The 21,944-nt window shown below is 40.9% G+C and overlaps 1 protein-coding gene across 1 annotated transcript; it reads right to left on the bottom strand.

The window, feature by feature from the left end:
- Positions 1–164: 164 nt before the first annotated feature.
- On the bottom strand, positions 165–4,018 carry LOC106590152 (regulator of G-protein signaling 20). Its single transcript, XM_014180803.2, has 5 exons — positions 3,940–4,018; positions 2,695–2,855; positions 1,435–1,518; positions 749–983; positions 165–610 (listed from the first exon to the last, which is right to left on the bottom strand). The coding sequence occupies exons 1-5, from the start codon at positions 3,946–3,948 to the stop codon at positions 416–418; spliced, it is 684 nt and encodes a 227-aa protein (XP_014036278.1). The 5' UTR covers positions 3,949–4,018; the 3' UTR covers positions 165–415.
- Positions 4,019–21,944: the final 17,926 nt, after the last annotated feature.

The following is a 21,944-nucleotide window of genomic DNA, read 5'->3' as shown; positions in this document are numbered from 1 at the left end:
GCCAAGGCACTTCCCCGTGTCTTCTTAACAATAAGTCAAACCTAATTGTATGCTTTAAGGCTGACAATAGACCTACACACGAATGCAGTGCTCACTGATACAACATGCTTCTCCCTCAGAAAAGTGCAATGCCAAGCGCTAGGGAATATATAAAAATATAAATATATATATATATGAAATCGGGAACTGAATCTAGCGTATGTTCTTGCTTGCTCTGAGTATTTTGGAAAGTCAATATTCAAGGTAATATAAACAGTAGTTTACACCTTAATAAATACTGTTTGGTAAATACAGCTTATTGACCTGTTGATCAATCAACAGTTGAACTGTAACTGAAAGCTAAACCTAAAACCCCCTTTGGATAAGACAAGTGTCCTCTAAAAGCAGTGCAGAGTGATTGATGGTGAGTGAGAGTTTATGGCTCTGTGGCAGGTGGTTGTTCGGCCAGGTCCTGCAGTAGCTCTGCGTACGCTGTAGAGTTCATGTAGCGTGGGTATGAGTCTCTCTGCATCAGCGTGTAGATCTGCTGCTGGGCGTCTTCGAACGTGTGCGACGTGGGCTCCAACATGTTCTTGTTAATCACGTCTCGAACACGCGAGTCCAAACTCACCTGGAGAAGGAAATAACCATTTAAAGGGAATAAGAATGACTCTATAGAGAAGAAATTAGAGGCTTATTGCTTGAATGTATAGTGTAATTAGAGTCAACCACCTCAGTCTTATAAATGACTCGGGCGGTGTAGGCTCACCTCTTTAGGGGAGAGGATGGAGATGAAGTCCTTGTAGATCTGTCGTACTTTCTCCTCCACCACAGTTTTGTTGGTCTCCTTCTTGAGCTCCTCGCAGGCCAACCAGAACATCATGTTCTCTTCACTGAACTCTGTCCTCAGGAACTGGCGGAAGCAGCCCCGCCCTGCAGAGCTCTTCATCAGCCTCTCAAATGACATGGTCCATGTCATCGCATCCTCCAGAATAGGCTTGGGGCTACAAAAGAGGGACCATGCTCTTTATTTCATACAGTAGATATCGTCGAGACTGTTCAAATGTCAATGTTTCAGCTCTAGCTCCATACAATTACATATGGAACTCCGAACATATAATTACTCAGAACATTAAATTACATATAAGTCATTTAATAGGATCTCCATGTCTAGAGACCCCATTTCAAGTCGACATTAAACAGGCCAAACTATATCCCCTCTTCTTGTTTTTCTTATTGTATGTGGCTAGCTGTATAGGGGATATACTTCTGAAGAGCTGATTCTCATTATTATACCATAGTTATCACAATATTCTAATCAATGATATGCATAATCTTACAACCTATACGCTCACACAACCATAGTCATCTGATTGACTGAAATCTTGAACTAGTGAAGTGTTATATGATTTTGATGTTGATCGCTACTGGCGACCAGAGTATTCCAGAAGTTACCTGTCATCACAGTTTTCGATTTCCTCTGCTCTCCTCTCATAGGTGTTTTTTTTAATCCTCTCATCCTCCGCCCTAACAGTCAGACTGAAAAGCAGTGAAAAACAATAGAAATAGAAAATGTATCAATGTACAATGTGTGTTTCAGCTGTTGTCAATTGGGATGGTGGGTAGCGGATAGGGAGGTATGTTGTTAGTTCCAAGCGGTGAAAAAAAGTGGTGGGAGGTGCACATCCTGCTTCGTGAGCTCTGCGGGGGGGGGGCTTCTGTAAACACTACTGTCATCCAGTCCTTGGAGATGTGTTGCAACACCTGGTGTGGCAGTCACCTGTAGTCTAATTAAAGCCCTGTGAGAATCCACCACATCTGTGCTCCTCGGCCACACTCTGTAGCGCTGCGACAATTAGCATAACTGAATTGAGGTTGATGTGGAGACAGAGACTATTCCCACTCAATGGGGACTGAATTAGCATGCTCTTATTCTGCACACAACAGGAAGAGGCATAACTTGCTTACGTAGATGCCAATAACTCCATAACATAAATGTTCCTGTGTTTTTCCCCCCCAATGAGACTGTGTGTGTAACCGGCTGACGCTCAGTTTTCATGCTCTGCTGTTTGTGTCCTGTGCAGAGTATATATGTAGCGTAAGAGTTTGGAGTGTTGGTAGGAGCATGGTATGGAATCTCATTACAGTAAGGCCTCACTATGTCCCAAATGGCGCCCTATTCCCTATGTAGTACACTACTTTTGTCAAGAGCCCTATGCACCCTGGTCAAAAGAAGTGCACTATATATGCAATAGGGTGCTGTTAGGTAAGCAACCCCTTACAGTATAGTCACAGACAGAACAATGAGACAGATATTTCACTGGATGTATAAATATGAAGCATCAGCTTGGCTTTGCCACGCAGTGGGGGAAGAGAGAAGGATATGGATTTTGGCCTACATTCTGCCCATTTTCTCATCGATGAAACTTTTGATCTCAATACAGTTTTATGTTCCCAAAACTAGAAACTATAAAGTTTTGTTGACTTTAGCCTTTGCCAAAGTTTTTAAAAAGCTGGTTGTTTACAAGGAGTGCAAAGTAGGCGTTCCCTAACGGAAATATGCAGATATATGCTAGAACGGGCCAATAGGAAACCTCGCGCTTGGCTCTCCCCACCTCCCTGCTTCCCACTATGACTCATCTGTTCCTATTGGAAACGACAGGCTATGGTCTATGTTGGTTTAGTTATAAAACTATTTGGTATAGTGGTACCTACCAGGAGCAGCTGCAGCAACAACACCAGCAGAAGCAACAGGCATTGGAGGCGTTGGTGGGCGTGTTCCCCATCCCGTGCTGCGTTTGGAGAACACTGGCAGCAGCTTCCTGGTGCACCTGCATCTGTCTCTTGCGCATCTCCACCCGCTCGGACCCCATGGGCTGCAGACCAAGACACAACATCATGCTGAAGATGTAGGACAGACACACCCACAATACAGGAGAACACACACCCCGACAAAACAATACAGCACACTGCATTCGTTTTAGGCTATACCACCTGGACAATCAATTCGGTCCAGGACATGATGACATAGAAGGTATCAGTCATCCACCCCTAATCCATATCTTCATGTGGATGACAGAGGGAAAAGGTTGATGAGGGGGGGGAAATACGACATTTTAAAGACTGGTACAACATCATGAAACCAAGGTACTGTATAATCATCTCAGAGGAAAAATATTACTGAGGGAATCACCATGGCATGTCGTCACATAATTTCGAGTGCGCATGTCTTGCGGAATACTCTGACCACTTCAACAGAACAGAATGATCCCTGCGCGAACTTTTACACTGTCAAAGCTTTAAGTTATTATAGAGAGAAATGTAGTACCATTTGGCTATGCAAAATACTGTCACTGACAGTAATGCATGAATATATATAAGCTATTAAAACGCCTATTACCAAGCATTATAGCCTATCATTTGCAGGATCAAACTATTGTAACGCGCTCTGTGATGAGAAATGCACTGGATGAGAAAGACGGAGGCGTGGTGTTAGTTATACAGACAAGGCGTTACTGCCTCCATCCTAGCATCCTCAGATGTAACACAGATGGATCCTTGGGGGTTAGACCGCATTTTAAGCATGTACTAGGTTATAATAAAGACTAAGAATATGTTTAACGAAATACTATATGCTGACAGACTATAGGCCTAATACAATATTTCTTTAGTATTTTTCTTTCAAAATGGACAACATGGCATCTGGTGCAAGTTATGACTACAGCAATAAATACATGACTATTCAATTGGATAGCTACATCCCAAAGATAGAACGAGATTGTCAAGAAACTATGCTGGCAATAATTGTCTAGTCCCCAATCCTGTGTAAAAAATGATAATTATTGTAGATTATGCTGACTGAATTCTCATTTGCCATGTGGATTGTTGGTGTTGAATCTAATTCACAGTTTAGCATTCAGTTATATTTCAAAGAGGAAATTCCAATGTAACTGTACTCACTGTCACCATGAATGCCAGAATACAGGTGATTCTTGCCTCGATCACATCCGTCTGCGCTGGTCTGCAACGGACAAATTGCTTTGCTCGATGCGCATGCGTTCTGTTCGAGTGCAAAAATATGTTCTGTGGCTGAAGCTCCGAAGAAGGGCGGACCAGCTTTTACTGGAGGCTTCGCGCAATGGGTGATAATGCTCTCATATTATCATCTGTAGCATAGCCTACTTCACAGCAACTGAAGAAGCCGATACATCACCCACCGACCATGAGTGATGGAGATTGTATTCTAAGTTCATCATGATGATACAGGGTCCAGACTTCAAACCAATCATAATAAGCCTATGTAATCGCTTGGGTCATTGATATGGTATTAGAATTTGTGACCAACGTCTTCCCATGATACAAGGCCAAATATTTCAGCCAACTCATAGCTGGAAAGCCACCTTACCTTATTGGAGTGCATGGACATGGCCTATCTTTGAATATGAGAGCAGTAGGTGCCTACAGCCACCAGATAGCAGTAGCGGTCTAGCTATGTTGAAAGAAGGGCACGCTCCAGTTTTGATAGGACTGATGGATGCTGTATTGAATATGTTTTCGAAGCAGCGCCAAGTTAAATATCAGATATCTTTGCTGCTAATATGGGCGCGAAAACACAAACAGTGCCTTCAAAAAGTATCCATACGCCTTGACTTATTCCACATTTTGTTGTGTTACAGGCTGAATTCAAAATGGATTAAATTATACAGTTGAAGTCGGAAGTTTGTATACACCAAATACATTTAAACTCAGTTTTTCCACAATCCCTGACATGTAATCCTAGTAAAAATGCCCTGTTTTAGGCCAGTTAGGATCTCCACTTTATTTTCAGAATGTGAAATGTCAGAATAATGGTAGAGAGAATGATTTATTTCAGCTTTTATTTCTTTCATCACATTCCCAGTGGGTCAGAAGTTTACATACACTCAATTAGTATTTGGTAGCATTGCCTTTAAATTGTTTAACTTGGGTCAAACATTTTGGGGAGCCTTCCACAAGCTCCCCACAATAAGTTGGGTGAATTTTGGCCCATTCCTCCTGACAGAGCTGGTATAACTGAGTCAGGTTTGTAGGCCTCCTTGCTCGCACACGCTTTTTCCGTTCTGCCCACACATTTTCTATAGGATTGAGGTCAGGGCTTTGTGATGGCCACTCCAATACCTTGACTTTGTTGTCCTTAAGCCATTTTGCCACAACTTTGGAGGTATGCTTGGGGTCATTGTCCATTTGGAAGACCCATTTGCAACCAAGATTTAACTTCCTGACTGATGTCTTGAGATGTTGCTTCAATATATCAACATAATTTTCCGTCCTCATGATGCCATCTATTTTGTGAAGTGCACCAGTCCCTCCTGCAGCAAAGACCCCCACAACATGATGCTGCCACCCCCGTGCTTCACGGTTGGGATGGTGTTCTTCGGCTTGCAAGGCTCCCCTTTCTTCCTCCAAATATAACGATGGTCATTATGGCCAAACAGTTCTATTTTTGTTTCATCAGACCAGACATCAGATCAGACATTTCTCCAAAAAGTACGACCTTTGTCCTCATGTGCAGTTGCAAACCGTAGTCTGGCTTTTTTATGGCGGTTTTGGAGCAGTGTCTTCTTCCTTGCTAAGCGGCCTTTCAGGTTACAGTGGGGGGAAAAAGTATTTGATCCCCTGCTGATTTTGTATGTTTGCCCACTGACAAAGAAATGATCAGTCTATAATTTTAATGGTAGGTTTATTTGAACAGTGAGAGACAGAATAACAACAAAAATGATATAAATTTATTTGCATTTTAATGAGGGAAATAAGTATTTGACCCCCTCTCAATCAGAAAGATTTCTGGCTCCCAGGTGTCTTTTATACAGGTAACGAGCTGAGATTAGGAGCACACTCTTAAAGGGAGTGCTCCTAACCGCAGCTTGTTACCTGTATAAAAGACACCTGTCCACAGAAGCAATCAATCAATCAGATTCCAAACTCTCCACCATGGCCAAGACCAAAGAGCTCTCCAAGGATGTCAGTGACAAGATTGTAGACCTACACAAGGCTGGAATGGGCTACAAGACCATCGCCAAGCAGCTTGGTGAGAAGGTGACAACATTTGGTGCGATTATTCGCAAATGGAAGAAACACAAAAGAACTGTTAATATCCCTCGGCCTAGGGCTCCATGCAAGATCTCACCTCGTGGAGTTGCAATGATCATGAGAACGGTGAGGGTTCAGCCCAGAACTACACGGGAGGATCTTCTCAATGATCTCAAGGCAGCTGGGACCATAGTCACCAAGAAAACAATTGGTAACACACTACGCCGTGAAGGTCTGAAATCCTGCAGCGCCCGCAAGTTTGCCAATGAACATCTGAATGATTCGGAGGACAACAGGTGAAAGTGTTGTGGTCAGATGAGACCAAAATGGAGCTCTTTGGCATCAACTCAACTCGCCGTGTATGGAGGAGGAGGAATGCTGCCTATGACCCCAAGAACACCATCTCCACCGTCAAACATGGAGGTGGAAACATTATGCTTTGGGGGTGTTTTTCTGCTAAGGGGACAGGACAACTTCACCGCATCATTTGACTGTGGCGGGAGCTGAAGGTTTGAGTTGCCAAACGTCAGCCTCGAAACCTTAATGACTTGGAGAAGATCTGCAAAGAGGAGTGGGACAAAATCCCTCCTGAGATGTGTGCAAACCTGGTGGCCAACTACAAGACATGTCTGACCTCTGTGACTGCCAACAAGGGTTTTGCCACCAAGTACTAAGTCATGTTTTGCAGAGGGGTCAAATACTTATTTCCCTCATTAAAATGCAAATCAATTGATAACATTTTTGACATGCGTTTGTCTTGATTTTTTGTTGTTATTCTGTCTCTCACTGTTCATATAAACCTACCATTAAAATTATAGACTGATCATTTCTTTGTAAGTGGGCAAACGTACAACATCAGCAGGGGATCAAATACTTTTTTCCTCCACTGTATGTCGATATAGGACTTGTTTTACTGTGGATATAGATACTTTTGTACCTGTTTCCTCCAGCATCTTCACAAGGTCCTTTGCTGTTGTTCTGGGATTGATTTGCACTTTTCGTACCTAAGTACGTTCATCTCTAGGAGACGGAACGTGTCTCCTTTCGGAGCGGTATGACGGCTGCATGGTCCCATGGTGTTTATACGTGCGTACTATTGTTTGTACAGATGAACGTGGTACCTTCAGGCGTTTGGAAATTGATCCCAAGGATGAACCAGACTTGTGGAGGTCTACAATTTTTTTCTGAGGTCTTGGCTGATTTCTTTTGATTTCCCATGATGTCAAGCAAAGAGGCACTGAGTTTGAAGGTAGGCCTTGAAAAACATCCACAGGTACACCTCCAATTGACTCAAATGATGTAAATTAGCCTATCAGAAGCTTCTAAAGCCATGACATAGTTTTCTGGAATTTTCCAAGCTGTTTAAAGGCACAGTCAACAGTGTAAACTTCTGACCCACTGGAATTGTGATACAGTGAATGATAATTGAAATAATCTGTCTATAAACAATTGTTGAAAAATTACTTGTGTCATGCACAAAGTAGATGTCCTAACCGACTTGCCAAATCTATAGTTTGTTAACAAGACATTTGTGGAGTGGTTGAAAAACGAGTTTTAATGACTCCAACATAAGTGTATGTAAACTTCCGACTTCAACTGTATATAGACCCGTGATTAGATTCCAAGCAGAGAATAGTCTACTGGAAGACTAAGGTAGGCCTTAGTCCACATGATTTCACATGTGAAAAATCACATAATTTCACATGTGAAATGTCCACGTTTTGCACATGTGAAATCATGTTAAACCATGTGGTTTTGGAACACATGACGTGATGATATTTCACATGAAGTTTTACATGTGGATGTTCACATGTGATCACATAAACTTTCACATGTGAAATCATGTTAAACCATGTGGTTTTGGAACACATGACTTGATGATATTTCACATGAAGTTTTACATGTGGATGTTCACATGTGATCACATAACCTTTCACATGTGAAATCATGTGAAACCATGTGGTTTTGGTACACTTCACATGTGATGATATTTCACATGAAGTTTCACATACATTTTCACATGATCACATAACCTTTCACATGCGAAATCCTGGGAAGCCATGTGGATTTATAACACTTCATATGTGTAATTTCCATGTTTTGTACATATAAATGCATTTTCACATGTGAAATCATGTGAAACCATGTGGTGTTGGAACACTTCATGTATGATGATTTTTCACAAAAAGTTTCTCATGTGGATTTTCACATGATCACATAACCTTTCACATGTGAAATCATATGAAACCATGTGGTTTTGGGGCACTTCACATGTGTATATATATATTTCACATGAAGTTTCCCAGGTGATGCCCTGCAAAGAAAAATGAGTTGTTAGGATGTTCCTGGAACGTCTTGCAGTCGTAGTGCTTTCAACTTACATATTTTGCACACTTTGACATGCATGATTACATTATGTTTATTTATACAGTAATTATTATTCAACATGTCCTCACCTGGGATGTGAACTCACAACCTATTGGTTCACGGCATGCTGATCTTCCTGCTACCATATCTGTGTCAATAAAACATTTCACCTGGCTTTGGACTTCAAAGTAAATCTCAGCTTTGTTAAAAATACACTAAAGAAAATGTATTATATTCATCATAGTGGTTTAGGAGTAACATAAAAACAGAATAGTATGTCACACCAACATTAGAAACTTTCACATGTGAAAATCTAACTCTCACATGTGGAAATGTATTTTCACATGTGAAAAACATTCACAGGTGAAAATGAATTAGCAGTTTTACATTTGAAAAACTTTCAAATGTTGTCACATGTGTAGTTTCATGCTATTACATGTTTCTTTTACATGTTGTCACATGTATCCCATTAACATCCAATAGGATCACATGAGAAATTGATATATAGAAGACAATGTACATTTAGGCCTACGCCTACGTTATAGCATGCTTTGGCCTATATATGTGGTGTCTAGTATGGTTGAATATTTTCCGTGTATTTTACAAATATCCCACCCCGAGAATAAATTACTTTTCTCCCGGGTTATCAGGTATTTCCCGCCAGAACAGGAAGTGCCATTCAAAAGCAATATAAAGCATATAAATAGGCCTATGTCTGGATTTGATTAGAAATTTGATTAAAAAAGTTCAAGCCTGAAGCAACCTGAACCTGAAGAGTAACACATTCAATCTATTGTATGACATTAAAGACATTTAATGAGCCCAAGCCCCAAAAATCCCAAATTATTGTGCCATTCTCCAATACATTTATGATATAGGCTATACTGCACATTATACTACAGAAAAACATACAAGCCCATAGATGTTGCTAGCTATATGCTCTCATGGGTAAATAAATGAAACTAGCTACAGTAGGCTAATATTTTTTAGCGTGAACTGTATTAATGTACTGTATTGTATTGTATGGACTGGAATTACGCACATTGTTCAAACCATGATAAAGCAGGGAGAGAACAAACCGATTCTGGTGCAGCACATGCAGACTACAAAGTTACAAATATAGGCTAGCAAATTGGATTTAAATATTGAAATAAAATAGGGCCTATTTGTATAATTAATAGGCCGACTCATATATAGTTTCATAATATATCCCCTAATGTTATCAGCCTACCTCCTCGTTCTCTATCGTTGCTTCATTCCTTCCTTGCTTTCAACAGTTAAATGAAATACGATTCGTTGTCCTTATCGTCGTCATTCTAATGACATCCTTGAATAATATAGGACTATAAATAGATGCAGAAGGCTTTCATTTCTCTTCACAAAGATTGAATGTGTCTGAATAAATAACTGCTATAGCCTACTGCCATAGCCCGTTTGCTCTTCTTTCAAACCGGTGGAGGTTGGTGCCGTTAAAGATGAGGGAGGATTATATTTTTTTCTTTATGAGCATGGCCTTGTTTCTATCACAGCATATTGTATGACTGTCATTCATATTCCATTCACCCAGCTCAATGTAACATCGATAGGTTTAGGCTACTACATGATACTCACATTTTCCATGTACCCATCATACAACATAGGTACACAGTTTGAGAGAATTGAGTAATCAAGGTGACAGACAGTGAGTCATTTAATACCGCCTTGCATACTCTTGCCTGCGTCTAGCTGATCTAGGCTGGTATCATTAGTCCAACAGTTGCAAATGAGATTTTCCATTGGACAAATTCAGGTAAGTGTATCCCTGTTTTGTTCCATTTAAGAAACGTTTTTCAACAGAATCAGCAGAATGAACACACCCCTGATCACACACAAACACAGTTCACTTTGTATATAAAAACAGCATGATCACTTTGCTCTTTGTATATACAGTACCAGTCGAAAGTTTGGGCACAGGTACTCGTTCCAGGGTTTTTCTTTATTTGACTATTTTCTACATTGTAGAATAATAGTGAAGACATCAACACTATGAAATAACACATATGGAATCATGTAGTCACCAAAGAAGTGTTACACAAATCAAAATATATTTATATTTGAGATTCTTCAAAGTAGCCATGCATTGCCTTGATGACAGTGTTGCACACTTGGCATTCTCCCAACCAGCTTCATGAGGTAGTCACCTGGAATGCATTTCAATTAACATGTGTGCCCTTCTTAAAAGTACATTTCTGGAATTTCTTTCCTTCTTAATGCGTTTGAGCCAATCAGTTGTGTTGTGACAAGGTAGGGGTGGTATACAGAAGATATCTCTATTTAGTAAAAGACCAAGTCCATATTATGACAAGAACAGCTCAAATAAGTAGAGAGAAACGACAGTCCATCATTTCTTTTAGACATGAAGGTCAGTCAATGCGGAAAATTTCAAGAACTTTGAAAGTTTCTTTAGTTGCTGCAAAGAAATCACTACTAAAGGACACCAATAATAAGAAGAGACTTGCTTGGATCAAGAGTACACAAGCAATGGATATTAGACCGGTGAAAATCTGTCCTTTGGTCTGATGAGTCCAAATTACAGATTTTTTGTTCCAACCTCCATGTCTTTGTGAGACGCAGAGAAGGTGAACGGATGATCTCCACATGTGTGGTTCCCACCGTGAAGCATAGAGGAGGAGGTGTGATGGTGTGGGGGTGCTTTGCTGGTGACACTGTCTGTGATTTATTTAGAATTCAAAGCACAGTTAACCAGCATGGCTACCATAGCATTCTGCAGCGATACGCCATCCCATCTAGTTTGCGCTTAGTGGGACTATCATTTGTTTTTCAACAGGACAATGACCCAAAACACACCTCCAGGCTGTGTAAGGGCTATTTGACCATTGAGAGTGATGGAGTGCTGCATCAGATGACCTGGCCTCCACAATCACCCAACCTCAACCCAATTGAGATGATTTGGGATGAGTTGGACCGCAGAGTGAAGGAAAAGCAGCCAACAAGTGCTCAGCATATGTGGTAACTCCTTCAAGACTGTTGGAAAAGCATTCCAAGTGAAGCTGGTTGAGAGAATGCCAAGAGTGTGCAAATCTGTCATCAAGGCAAAGGGTGGCTACTTTGAAGAATCTCAAATATAAAATATATTTAGATTTGTTTAACACTTTTTTTGTTTAGTACATAATTACATATGTGTTATTTCATAGTTTTGATGTCTTCACTATTATTCTACAATGTAGAAAATAGTAAAAAATTAACAAAAACCCTTGATTGAGTAGGTGTGTCCAAACATTTGACTCGTACTGTATAATTCCTTCTTTCAACTATCTACACGCTCTCCTCCTCTGACCTTTTCTCTTAGCTACTAGAACTAACTTGTTAGTAAACGCTCTGCAATCATGCAGTACAGTGTATAGTAGTTGTTTGAGCCTGGTGTTTGAGTAGGATAAACTAGCTAGGTGCATTCATCTAGGTAACTGAAAGTAAAAGAACAAAAGAATACACCCAAATAAGGTCCTCCCTTTCCACCTCTGGGGAGCCTCCACTGTTTCAAACTACCTATGAGTTCTATTGGCTACTGTATTTTTAACATTCACAAAAAAATTGCTTGCATCCTTCTTCGAAGTGTCTATTTGTATAAGAAATGGCAACAACAAAAAATGATGTCCAGCAAGCTATTCTAGTCTAGCTTTTCCTGCATGGGACACCATTTTTAAGGAGAGGCCAGTAGAGTACAAGTGCATGCGTATTGTGCAAGAGACAGAGGCTATAAGTTAGAAACGTTTTATGCATAACCCATCATTAATTAGCTAAATATATGGCTAATACTGTATTGAATTTATTACTTGAAAGAGGTAGTCTGGGACATCTATTTATAGGGCTATGTATCAATCTAGAACAGGATTATCTATTTTGGGTGAAATTTGAAGGAGTTGATGGAGAGAAATACTACAAGAGTGCTCGAGATGGCACTGATTAAAATAAATGATATTCAAGTGAGAGGCTGTTTTAAAACTCTGCAGCTGCAATTAAAAAATAATAATCTTTACAATTAAAAAACAAGGTGACTGCCGAAAGCCAGATGGAGATGAATAAATTACACTCGCATTCGGTCTTTATATTACTGTAGCATAGGCTATGCTGCAGCAAATGCAGGCCTACCTGTCACAAGAAAAAAGTTCAATTTCACGCCATGCTGTTCATATTAATAATTTATTCTAATTTTCCGATTTCTAGCAGTTATGATTTTAGGAGCAATGATTTTAGGATGTAAATCCCGGTAAATCTCGGTAACCAGGTTCCCACCATTCAACCCTAGTGTCTAGTTGTTGACGCCATACAGCACCTACTGAGCTAAGCCAACTGAACTGTGTGGGTTAATTTGAGTTCAGCCTTAACTGACTTTATCAGAGAGATGAAAACATCAAAAGCCTAATGACATCTGGGACTATCACCAAGAATGGACATGATCAGTTGCATCTCTGTCCAATTAATTGATAATTAGTTTCTCTGTTCATTGAGCTTGAAATTCAGCAGAGAGAAAGGACTTGTGCATTTATATCTACATAAGCAAATAGACAATGGCTACTCTATTGTGAAATTATCTATCACCTCTACTTGTTAGGCTAATCATCTCTGCCAGTTTCTTAGGAGTAGCATATTGCAAGTTTGAGTGTATGCTAATGTGTGTGTGTGTGCGCGGAGCCATGGGAAAAACTGTGCATTCGGAGAGTGTTCAGACCTTTGACATTTTTTCACATTTTGTTATGTTACAGCCTTATTCTTAAATTGATTAAATTGTTTCCCCCCTCATCAATCCACACACAATGCCCCATAATGACAAAGCAAAAAACATTATTTAGAATTTTTTGCAAATATCACATTTACATAAGTATTCAGACCCTTTACTTAGTACTTTGTTGAAGCACCTTTGGCAGCGATTACAGCCTCGAGTCTTCTTGGGTACGATGCTACAAGCTTGGCACATCTGTATTTGGGGAGTTTCTCCCATTCTTCTCTTTCTCTGCAGAGCCTCTCAAGCTCTGTCAGGTTAGATGGGGATTGTTGCTGCACAGCTATTTTCAGGTCTCTCCAGAGATGTTCGATTGGGTTCAAGTCTGGGATCCGGCTGGGCCAGTCAAGGACATTCCGAGACTTGTCCCGAAGCCACTCCTGCATTTTCTTGGCTGTGTGCCTAGGGTCATTGTCCTGTTGGAAGGTGAACCTTCTCCCCAGTCTGAGGTCCTGAGAGCTCTGGAGCAGGTTTCCATCAAGGATCTCTCTGTTCTGGAAGGTTCTGGATGGTTCTCCCATCTCCACAGAGGAACTCTGGAGCTCTGTCACAGTGACTATCGGGTTCTTGGTTCTTTGCTCAGTTTGGCCGGGCGGCCAGCTCTAGGAAGAGTCTTGGTGGTTCCAGACTTTGTCCATTTAAGAATGATGGAGGCCAATGTGTTCTTGGGACATTCAGTGCTGCAGAAATGTTTTGCTACCCTTCCCCAGATATGTGCCTCGAGACAATTCTGTCACGGAGCTCTATGGACAATTCCTTCGACCTCATGGCTTGGTTTTTGCTCTGACATGCACTGTCAACAGTGGGACGTTATATAGACAGGTGTGTGCCTTTCCAATCAATTGAATTTACCATAGGTGAACCCCAATCAAGTTGTAGAAACATCTCAAGGAGGATCAATGGAAGCAGGATGCACCTGAACTCAATTTTGAGTCTCAAGGCAAAAGGTCTGAAACGTATTTAAATAATGTATTTATATTTTGGTAAAATGTCTAAAAACCTGTTTTCACTTTGTCATTATCAGGTATTGTGTGTAGATTGATGAGGAAAAAAAATATTTAGTCAATTTTAGAACAAGGCTGTATTGTAACAAAATGTGGAAAAAGTAAAACAAATAAAATTTTGATAAACTCTTATCTATTAGGTGAAATACCACAGTAACTACACCATTATTAGGTATCATACGTCTTGGAGGTGGTCAGAAATATGTATAGTATACTGTGCATTCGGAAAGTATTCAGACCCTTTGTGGGTCTGTGTAATCTGAGGGAAATATGTGTTTCTAACATGGTCATACATTTGGCAGGAGGTTAGGAAGTGCAGCTCAGTTTCCACCTCATTTTGTGGGCAGTCTATCAGAAAAATTTAAAATCGTATTCCTGCTCACTCATTTCACGGTACACCTCTCTGTGAAGTCTGTCTCTCCTATGAAGCTGAAGTTACAACTATGACACTGGAAATATGGTATATGGTGATTGGCAGGGTTGGGGAGTAACGGATTACAAGGATTACAAAAAAAGGTAAATGTAATCCTTTACATTACCAGCAAAAATGTGTTAATCTGATGACAGATACTTTTGAAAACTAGATGTACACTTCTAGGCAGTGGTGATTTTAGCATGTAAATCTTTGTGGGGCAAAAAATAAATCAATTGGGATGCATGCCAGAAAAGCCACTACACAACACTAAACAATACATGAATTGCACTATAACGGTGACGAACGTTGCCCACAAACTGTTAGGGTCTACATAAAGCTGTCCCAACAGCAGAGTCCTAACAGCAGTCCCAACACCTCACCAATGCTATACCACCTGGCTTTCAGCGGAGCCTTGTCTGGCAGCGAAACAGTTAATTCAGCCTCATTTACTGTTTAAAAAAAAACATAGCTGATATGGCTGACTTTCTTAAACAAATGTGGTTTCTACTGACAATTGAGATGTACAAACTATGGCATAAGGGGGCGACAAGTGTATAAGAGGCAATCTGTAATCCGTAAGACATTAATGAGCGAGCAATGATGGACGTAGTCAATATAACTATTTGTTCAGCACTTTTGAAATGTACAGCGACAGAATTCAGAACATGGGCCGTTCTTACAGTGTACTCCCTGTACAACAAGTCAGAACCATAGGATAAATAAAAGGGGCATATAAACAGACAATGAAAGCTCTTACAATAATCAATGATTACATTTCTCTAAAACAGGTTATAGGCTACATGTGCACCACCAAGTTATAACAGTAGGCAAAATTAAGAGGTGAAAATAGACCACATTATTTGGGTGAGGCCCATTGAACACCGTTTGGGTCTTTACGTGTCAAAAAAGATACAGGTCATATAACACTATTTGACGCGTTAATCTGTTTGGGATAAGGGGGCAGTATTTTCACGGCCGGATAAAAAACGTACCCGATTTAATCTGGTTACTACTCCTGCCCAGAAACTAGAATATGCATATAATTAGATGAATTAATTTGGATAGAAAACACTCTAAAGTTTCTAAAACTGTTTGAATGGTGTCTGTGAGTATAACAGAACTCATATGGCATTTATTAATTTATTTATTCTGTAGCATCTCTATCGAAAATACAGCATCTGTGCTGTAACGTGACATTTTCTAAGGCTTCCATTGGCTCTCAGAAGGCGTCAGAAAGTGTAATGGGGTGTCTGAACAGTGACACTGGAGATGCGCGTCCACGAGACTACTAAATTTTTTTCTTTCAGCCTTTGAATGAATACAACGTCGCCCGGTTGGAATATTATCGCTATTTTACGAGAAAAATAGCATACACATTTATTTTAAACAGCGTTTGACATGCTTCGAAGTACGGTAATGGAATATTTTGAATTTATTTGTCACGAAATGCGCTCGCGCGTCACCCTTCGAATAGTGACCTCAACGCACGAACAAAACGGAGCTATTTGAATATAACTATGGATTATTTGGAACCAAAACAACATTTGTTGTTGAAGTAGAAGTCCTGGGAGTGCATTCTGACGAAGAACAGCAAAGGTAATCCAATTTTTCTTATAGTAATTCTGAGTTTAGTGAGCACCAAACTTGGTGGGTGTCAAATTAGCTAGCCTGTGATGTCCGAGCTATCTACTCAGAATATTGCAAAATGTGCTTTCGCCGAAAAGCTATTTTAAAATCTGACACCGCGATTGCATAAAGGAGTTCTGTATCTATAATTCTTTAAATAATTGTTATGTTTTTTGTGAACGTTTATCATGAGTAATTTAGTAAATTCACCGGAAGTTTGTGGTGGGTATGCTAGTTCTGAACATCACATGCTAATGTAAAAAGCTGGTTTTTGATATAAATATGAACTTGATTGAACAAAACATGCATGTATTGTATAACATAATGTCCTAGGAGTGTCGTCTGATGAAGATCATCAAAGGTTAGTGCTGCATTTAGCTGTGGTTTTGGTTTTTGTGACATATATGCTTGCTTTGAAAATGGCTGTGTGATTATTTTTGGCAGGGTACTCTCCTGAAATAATCTAATGTTTTGCTTTCGCTGTAAAGCCTTTTTGAAATCGGACAATGTGCTAGCGGAACGTCTGTCCCGAAATTAAATAAGCTTTTAATTTGACACGTCAAATAACACAATTCCACTATAGGGCCAGCATCCCGGAGTCGCCTCTTCACTGTTGACGTTTTTAATTTTTGCATTTTATTTCACCTTTATTTAACCAGCTAAGCTAGTTGAGAACAAGTTCTCATTTGCAACTGCGACCTGGCCAAGATAAAGCAAAGCAGTTCGACACATACAACAACACAGAGTTACACATGGAATAAACAAACATACAATCAATAATACAGTAGGAAAATCTATATACAGCTTGTGCAAATGAGGTAGGATAAGAGAGGTAAGGCAATAAATAAGCCATGGTGGAAAAGTAATTACAATATAGAAATTAAACACTGGAATGGTAGGACGTGCAGAGGATGAATGTGCAAGTTGAGATACTGGGGTGCAAAGGAGCAAGATAAATAAATAAATACAGTATGGGGATGAGGTAGATTGGAGGGGCTATTTACAGATGAGCTATGTACAGGTGCAGTAATCTGTGAGCTGCTCTGACAGCTAGTGCTTAAAGCTAGTGAGGGAGGTAAGAGTCTCCAGCTTCAGAGATTTTTGCAGTTTGTTCCAGTCATTGGCAGCAGAGAACTGGACGGAGCGATCGGTTGAAGAGCATGCATTTAGTTTTACTTGCATTTAAGAGCAGTTGGAGGCCATGGAAGGAGAGTTGAGTTGACATTGAGACTGGTGTTTTGCCGGTACTATTTAATGAAGCATCCAGTTGAGGACTTGTGAGGCGTCTGTTTTTCTCAAATTAGACACTCTAATGTACTTGTCCTCTTGCTCCGTTGTGCACCGGGGCCTCCCACTCCTCTTTCTATTCTGGTTAGAGCCCGTTTGCACTGTTCTGTGAAGGGAGTAGTACACCGCGTTGTACGAGATTTTCAGTTTCTTGGCAATTTCTTGCATGGAATAGCCTTCATTTCTAGGAACAAGAATAGACTGATGAGTTTCAGAAGAAAGGTCTTTGTTTCTGGCCATTTTGAGCCTGTAATCGAACCCACAAATGCTGATGCTCCAGATACTCAACTAGCCTAAAGGCCAGTTTTATTGCTTCTTTAATCAGAACAACAGTTTTCAGCTGTGCTAACATAATTGCAAAAGGGTTTTCTAATGATCAATTAGCCTTTTAAAATTATACACTTGGATTAGCTAATACAACGAGCCATTGGAACACAGGAGTGATGGTTGCTGATAATGGGCCTCTGTACACCTATGTAGATATTCCATTAAAAATCTGCCGCTTCCAGCTACAACAGTCATTTACAACATTAACAATGTCTACACTGTATTTCTTAATATTTGTTTTTCAAAAACAAGGACATTTCTAAGTGACCCCAAACTTTTGAACGGTAGTGTATATTGTTTTCCTTTTTTAAATTTTATTTGCTAAAAATGTGGGGCTCAAAACACCTTTCTGTTTTGTTGATAACATTCAAATCAGCATTGAAAAAGGCACAAATGTACATTTGTTCTGCCTGAGCAAGTAGCGACCACTATGAAGACACCAAATGTGTTTGCTGGACAGCTGGAAAAGAACAGGAATAGGCTTTTGTAGGCTCCAGTCCAAGCTATGCCATCCAATAGTATAACTTCTGTCAGCATCTAGAAATTATCCAACTTGAATAAACGCTTGGAGGTAAGGACGACAGCAGTGGTGTAGCCTATGGGCAGTAAGGATTTCACTTATTATCAATATTTACATATAGCGCATTGATCTGAGTCACACCGCTGCTCTCATTTAGCTATTTGCACCGTACGATTGTGGTTGTTGTGGATGGCTGTTATGTATATGTGTATTTTAACCCAATAATGGTCGAATTGAACAAGTTTAAGGTGCCTATCAATCATTGTTTTTGCGCAGGGTTGGGTAGATTACTTTCTAAATGTAACTAGTTACTAGTTACCTGTCCAAAATTGTAATCAGTAAGGTGAACTTTTGGATTACCTAAACTCAGTAACGTAATCTGATTACTTTACCTTTAAGAGGCAGAGATTAGTAGCTGGTACAGCCACAAAGTCATGTAAAGGATTAGTCTACATGTAATTTCGTTACTCCCTAACCTTGTTTTTGCCAACAGTGAGTTAAAAATGTGCTCATGCAACAGCTGCATAGTGTGGATCTCAGCCTTTGGAATAAAAATTTGAGGGAGTTCCCTACCTTGTAATCTCCTTTGGTATTGCGCTCCATACGGTTTTATTTTAAGAAGACCACAAGTGCGGCTTTTAATGCACAATCTATACTGAACAAAAACATAAATGCAACATGCAACAATTTCAAAGATTTTTCTGAGTTACAGTTCATATAAGGAAATTGAAATAAATTCATTAGGTCCTAATCTATGGATTTCACATAACTGGAATTACAGATATGCATCTGTTGGTCACAGATACCTTAAAAGGTAGGGGTGTGGATCAGAAAACCAGTCAGTATCTGGTGTGACCACCATTTGCCTCATGCAGCACGACACACCTCCTTCGCTTGTTGTCTCACTCCTCTTTAATGGCTGTGCGAAGTTGCTGTATATTGTCGGGAACTGGAACAAGCTGTCGTACACTTCGATCCAGAGCATCCCAAACAAGCTCAGTGGGTGACATGGAAGAACTGGGACATTTTCAGCGTCCAGGAATTGTGTAGAGATCCTTGCGACATGGGGCCATGTATTATCACGCTAATACATGAAGTGATGGCGGCAGATGAATATCACGACAATGGTCCTCCGGATCTCATCATGGTATCTCTGTGCATTCAAATGATCATTGATAAAATGCAATACTTGCCCACATCCATTTTTGGACTTATAAATTCATGATATATACCCATTCGTTCTTGAATAATATAACTTATAAATGCCTCACGAGCATAATTAGATTTTCACACCCCATGAAAATCCCAAATATAAGGTCGTTTTTCTCCAATGTTTGCAAACATTGCAAATGTAAACAAGCACTGTATAGTCATAACATGTCTATTAATCTGAGAGGGGTTACATTTCTCCAGGCCTATCCTTCAGGGTTTTACCAAAACAGAGGCAGGGTTTTCCGCTTTGTTATTTTTTTTCAATTGCAGATTCGCCATTTAAACATCTGCAAATTATCGAGAAATCAAAGTGTCACCAACAAAAACGTGAACAATAGGCCTATAGCAATTGTAGCATATGACAATCATTTTTCACATGCAAATAGTACTTTTCAGTAGTGCTCAAAGCACTCCATTCCATGAGAGCAGCATTTATTTTTCAACTCGAAGCAATCAGTCCTCCATGACAACAAAATCATAAACAACAGAGTAGGGCTGCCTAATAAGTCCTTAGTTTTTGGGAGGTGCTCAGGTAAAACAATTTGGCTAATCTATACTTCCATTTTTCCACGTTATATTCTTGAAGATCAAGGGGTATTAAATTAACTGGAATGACTGGAAATCTGACAGACTTTGTTTGTTAATGTATAACCTAATCGTATTATTATCTGTAGTAGAAAGCAATTGGTTAGAAGAATCCTACCTAACCAACCCAGTAAGTAAAATGAAACATTCATCTATGGACAGCTACGCAAACTCGAACATTTATTTATCCTGCAAAATATGTAATTAAAGCTGCAATATGTAACTTTTTATGCGACCCAAGCAAATTCACATAGAAATGGGAGTTACAGGTCTGTCATTCTCATTGAAAGCAAGTTTAAGAACCAGTAGATCTGTTCTAAGTGCGCTATTGTCACGTCCTGACCATAGAGTGCTCTTATTTTCTATGGTAGAGTAGGTCAGGGCGTGACTGTTTTTTTTAATCTAGTTTATTTTTTCTATGTTGTGTTCTAGTTTCTTTTTTCTATGTTGGGTTTTTGTATGATTCCCAATTAGAGGCAGTTGGTCATCGTTGTCTCTAATTGGGGATCATATTTAAGTAGTTGTTTTTCCCACCTGTGTTTGTGGGAGATTATTTTGAGTTAGTGCATGTTGCACCTCTGTCGTCACGGTTTGTTATTTTGTTTATAGTTTATTGTTTGTCTGGCTAAGTTTCACATATAATAAAGATGTGGAACGATACTCACGCTGCGCTTTGGTCTGTTTCTACACACAAGCGTGACAGAATCTCTCACCACCAGAGGACCAAGCAGCGTGGCCAGGAGGAATGGACATGGGAGGAGATCCTGGACGGCAAGGGGCCCTGGACGCAGATTGGGGAGTATCGCCGTCCAAGAGAGGAGATAGAGGCAGCAAGAGGAACGGTGATGATACGAGGAATTAGCACGGCAACGACGGAAGCCTGAGCGGCAGCTCCAAACATTCTTTGGGGGGGGGCACACGGGGAGATTGGCGGAGTCAGGATTTAGACCTGAGCCAACTCCCTGTGCTTACCGTGGGGAACGTGTGACCAGTCAGGCACCGTGTTATGCGGTGATGTGCACCGTATCTCCAGTGCGCATTCACAGCCTGGTGCGCTTGTTGCCGGCTCTCCGCATTTGCCGGGCTAAAGTGAGCATTCAGCTAGAACGGGTTGTGCCGGCTCAGCGTTCCTGGTCTCCGGTGCGTCTCCTCGGTCCAGGATATCCTGCACCGGTTCTACGCACCAGGTCTCCAGTGCGCCTCGACAACCCAGTACGTCCTGTGCCTCCTCCTCGCACTCTCCCTGAAGTGCATGTCCTCAGTCAGGTACGTCCTGTGCCTCCTCCTCGCACCCTCCCTGAAGTGCGTGTCCTCAGTCAGATATGTCCTGTGCCTGCTCTCCGCACTCGCCCTGAGGTGTGTGTTACCAGTCTGGCGCCACCTGTGCCGGCCCCACGCATCAGGCCTCCAGTGCGCCTTCCCGTTCCAGAGCTTCCGGCGACAGTTCCCAGTCCGGAGCTTCCGGCGACGGTTCCCGGTGGTTCCCGGTCCGGAGCTTCCGGCGACGGTCCCCGGTCCGGAACCTCCGGCGACGGTCCGCGGCCTGGAGCCTCCTGAGACGGTCCGCGGCCAGGAGCCTCCAGCGATGATTGGCGGTCTGGAGCCTCCAGTGATGCTGGAGTATTCGCAGGATGAGAGGGTTCTTCGTCCTGCACCAGAGCCGCCTCCAATGTTGGCGGATCCGCAGGATGAGAGGGTTCTTCGCCCTGCACCAGAACCGCTTCCAATACTGGCGGATCCGCAGGATGAGAAGGTTCTTCGTCCTGCACCAGA

Source organism: Salmo salar, chromosome ssa29, assembly GCF_905237065.1.
Source record: "Salmo salar chromosome ssa29, Ssal_v3.1, whole genome shotgun sequence".
Classification (NCBI taxonomy): Eukaryota; Metazoa; Chordata; class Actinopteri; order Salmoniformes; family Salmonidae; genus Salmo; species Salmo salar.
The sequence above is the reverse complement of the archived record's forward strand: the minus strand, read 5'-3'. Positions and strand labels throughout refer to the sequence as shown.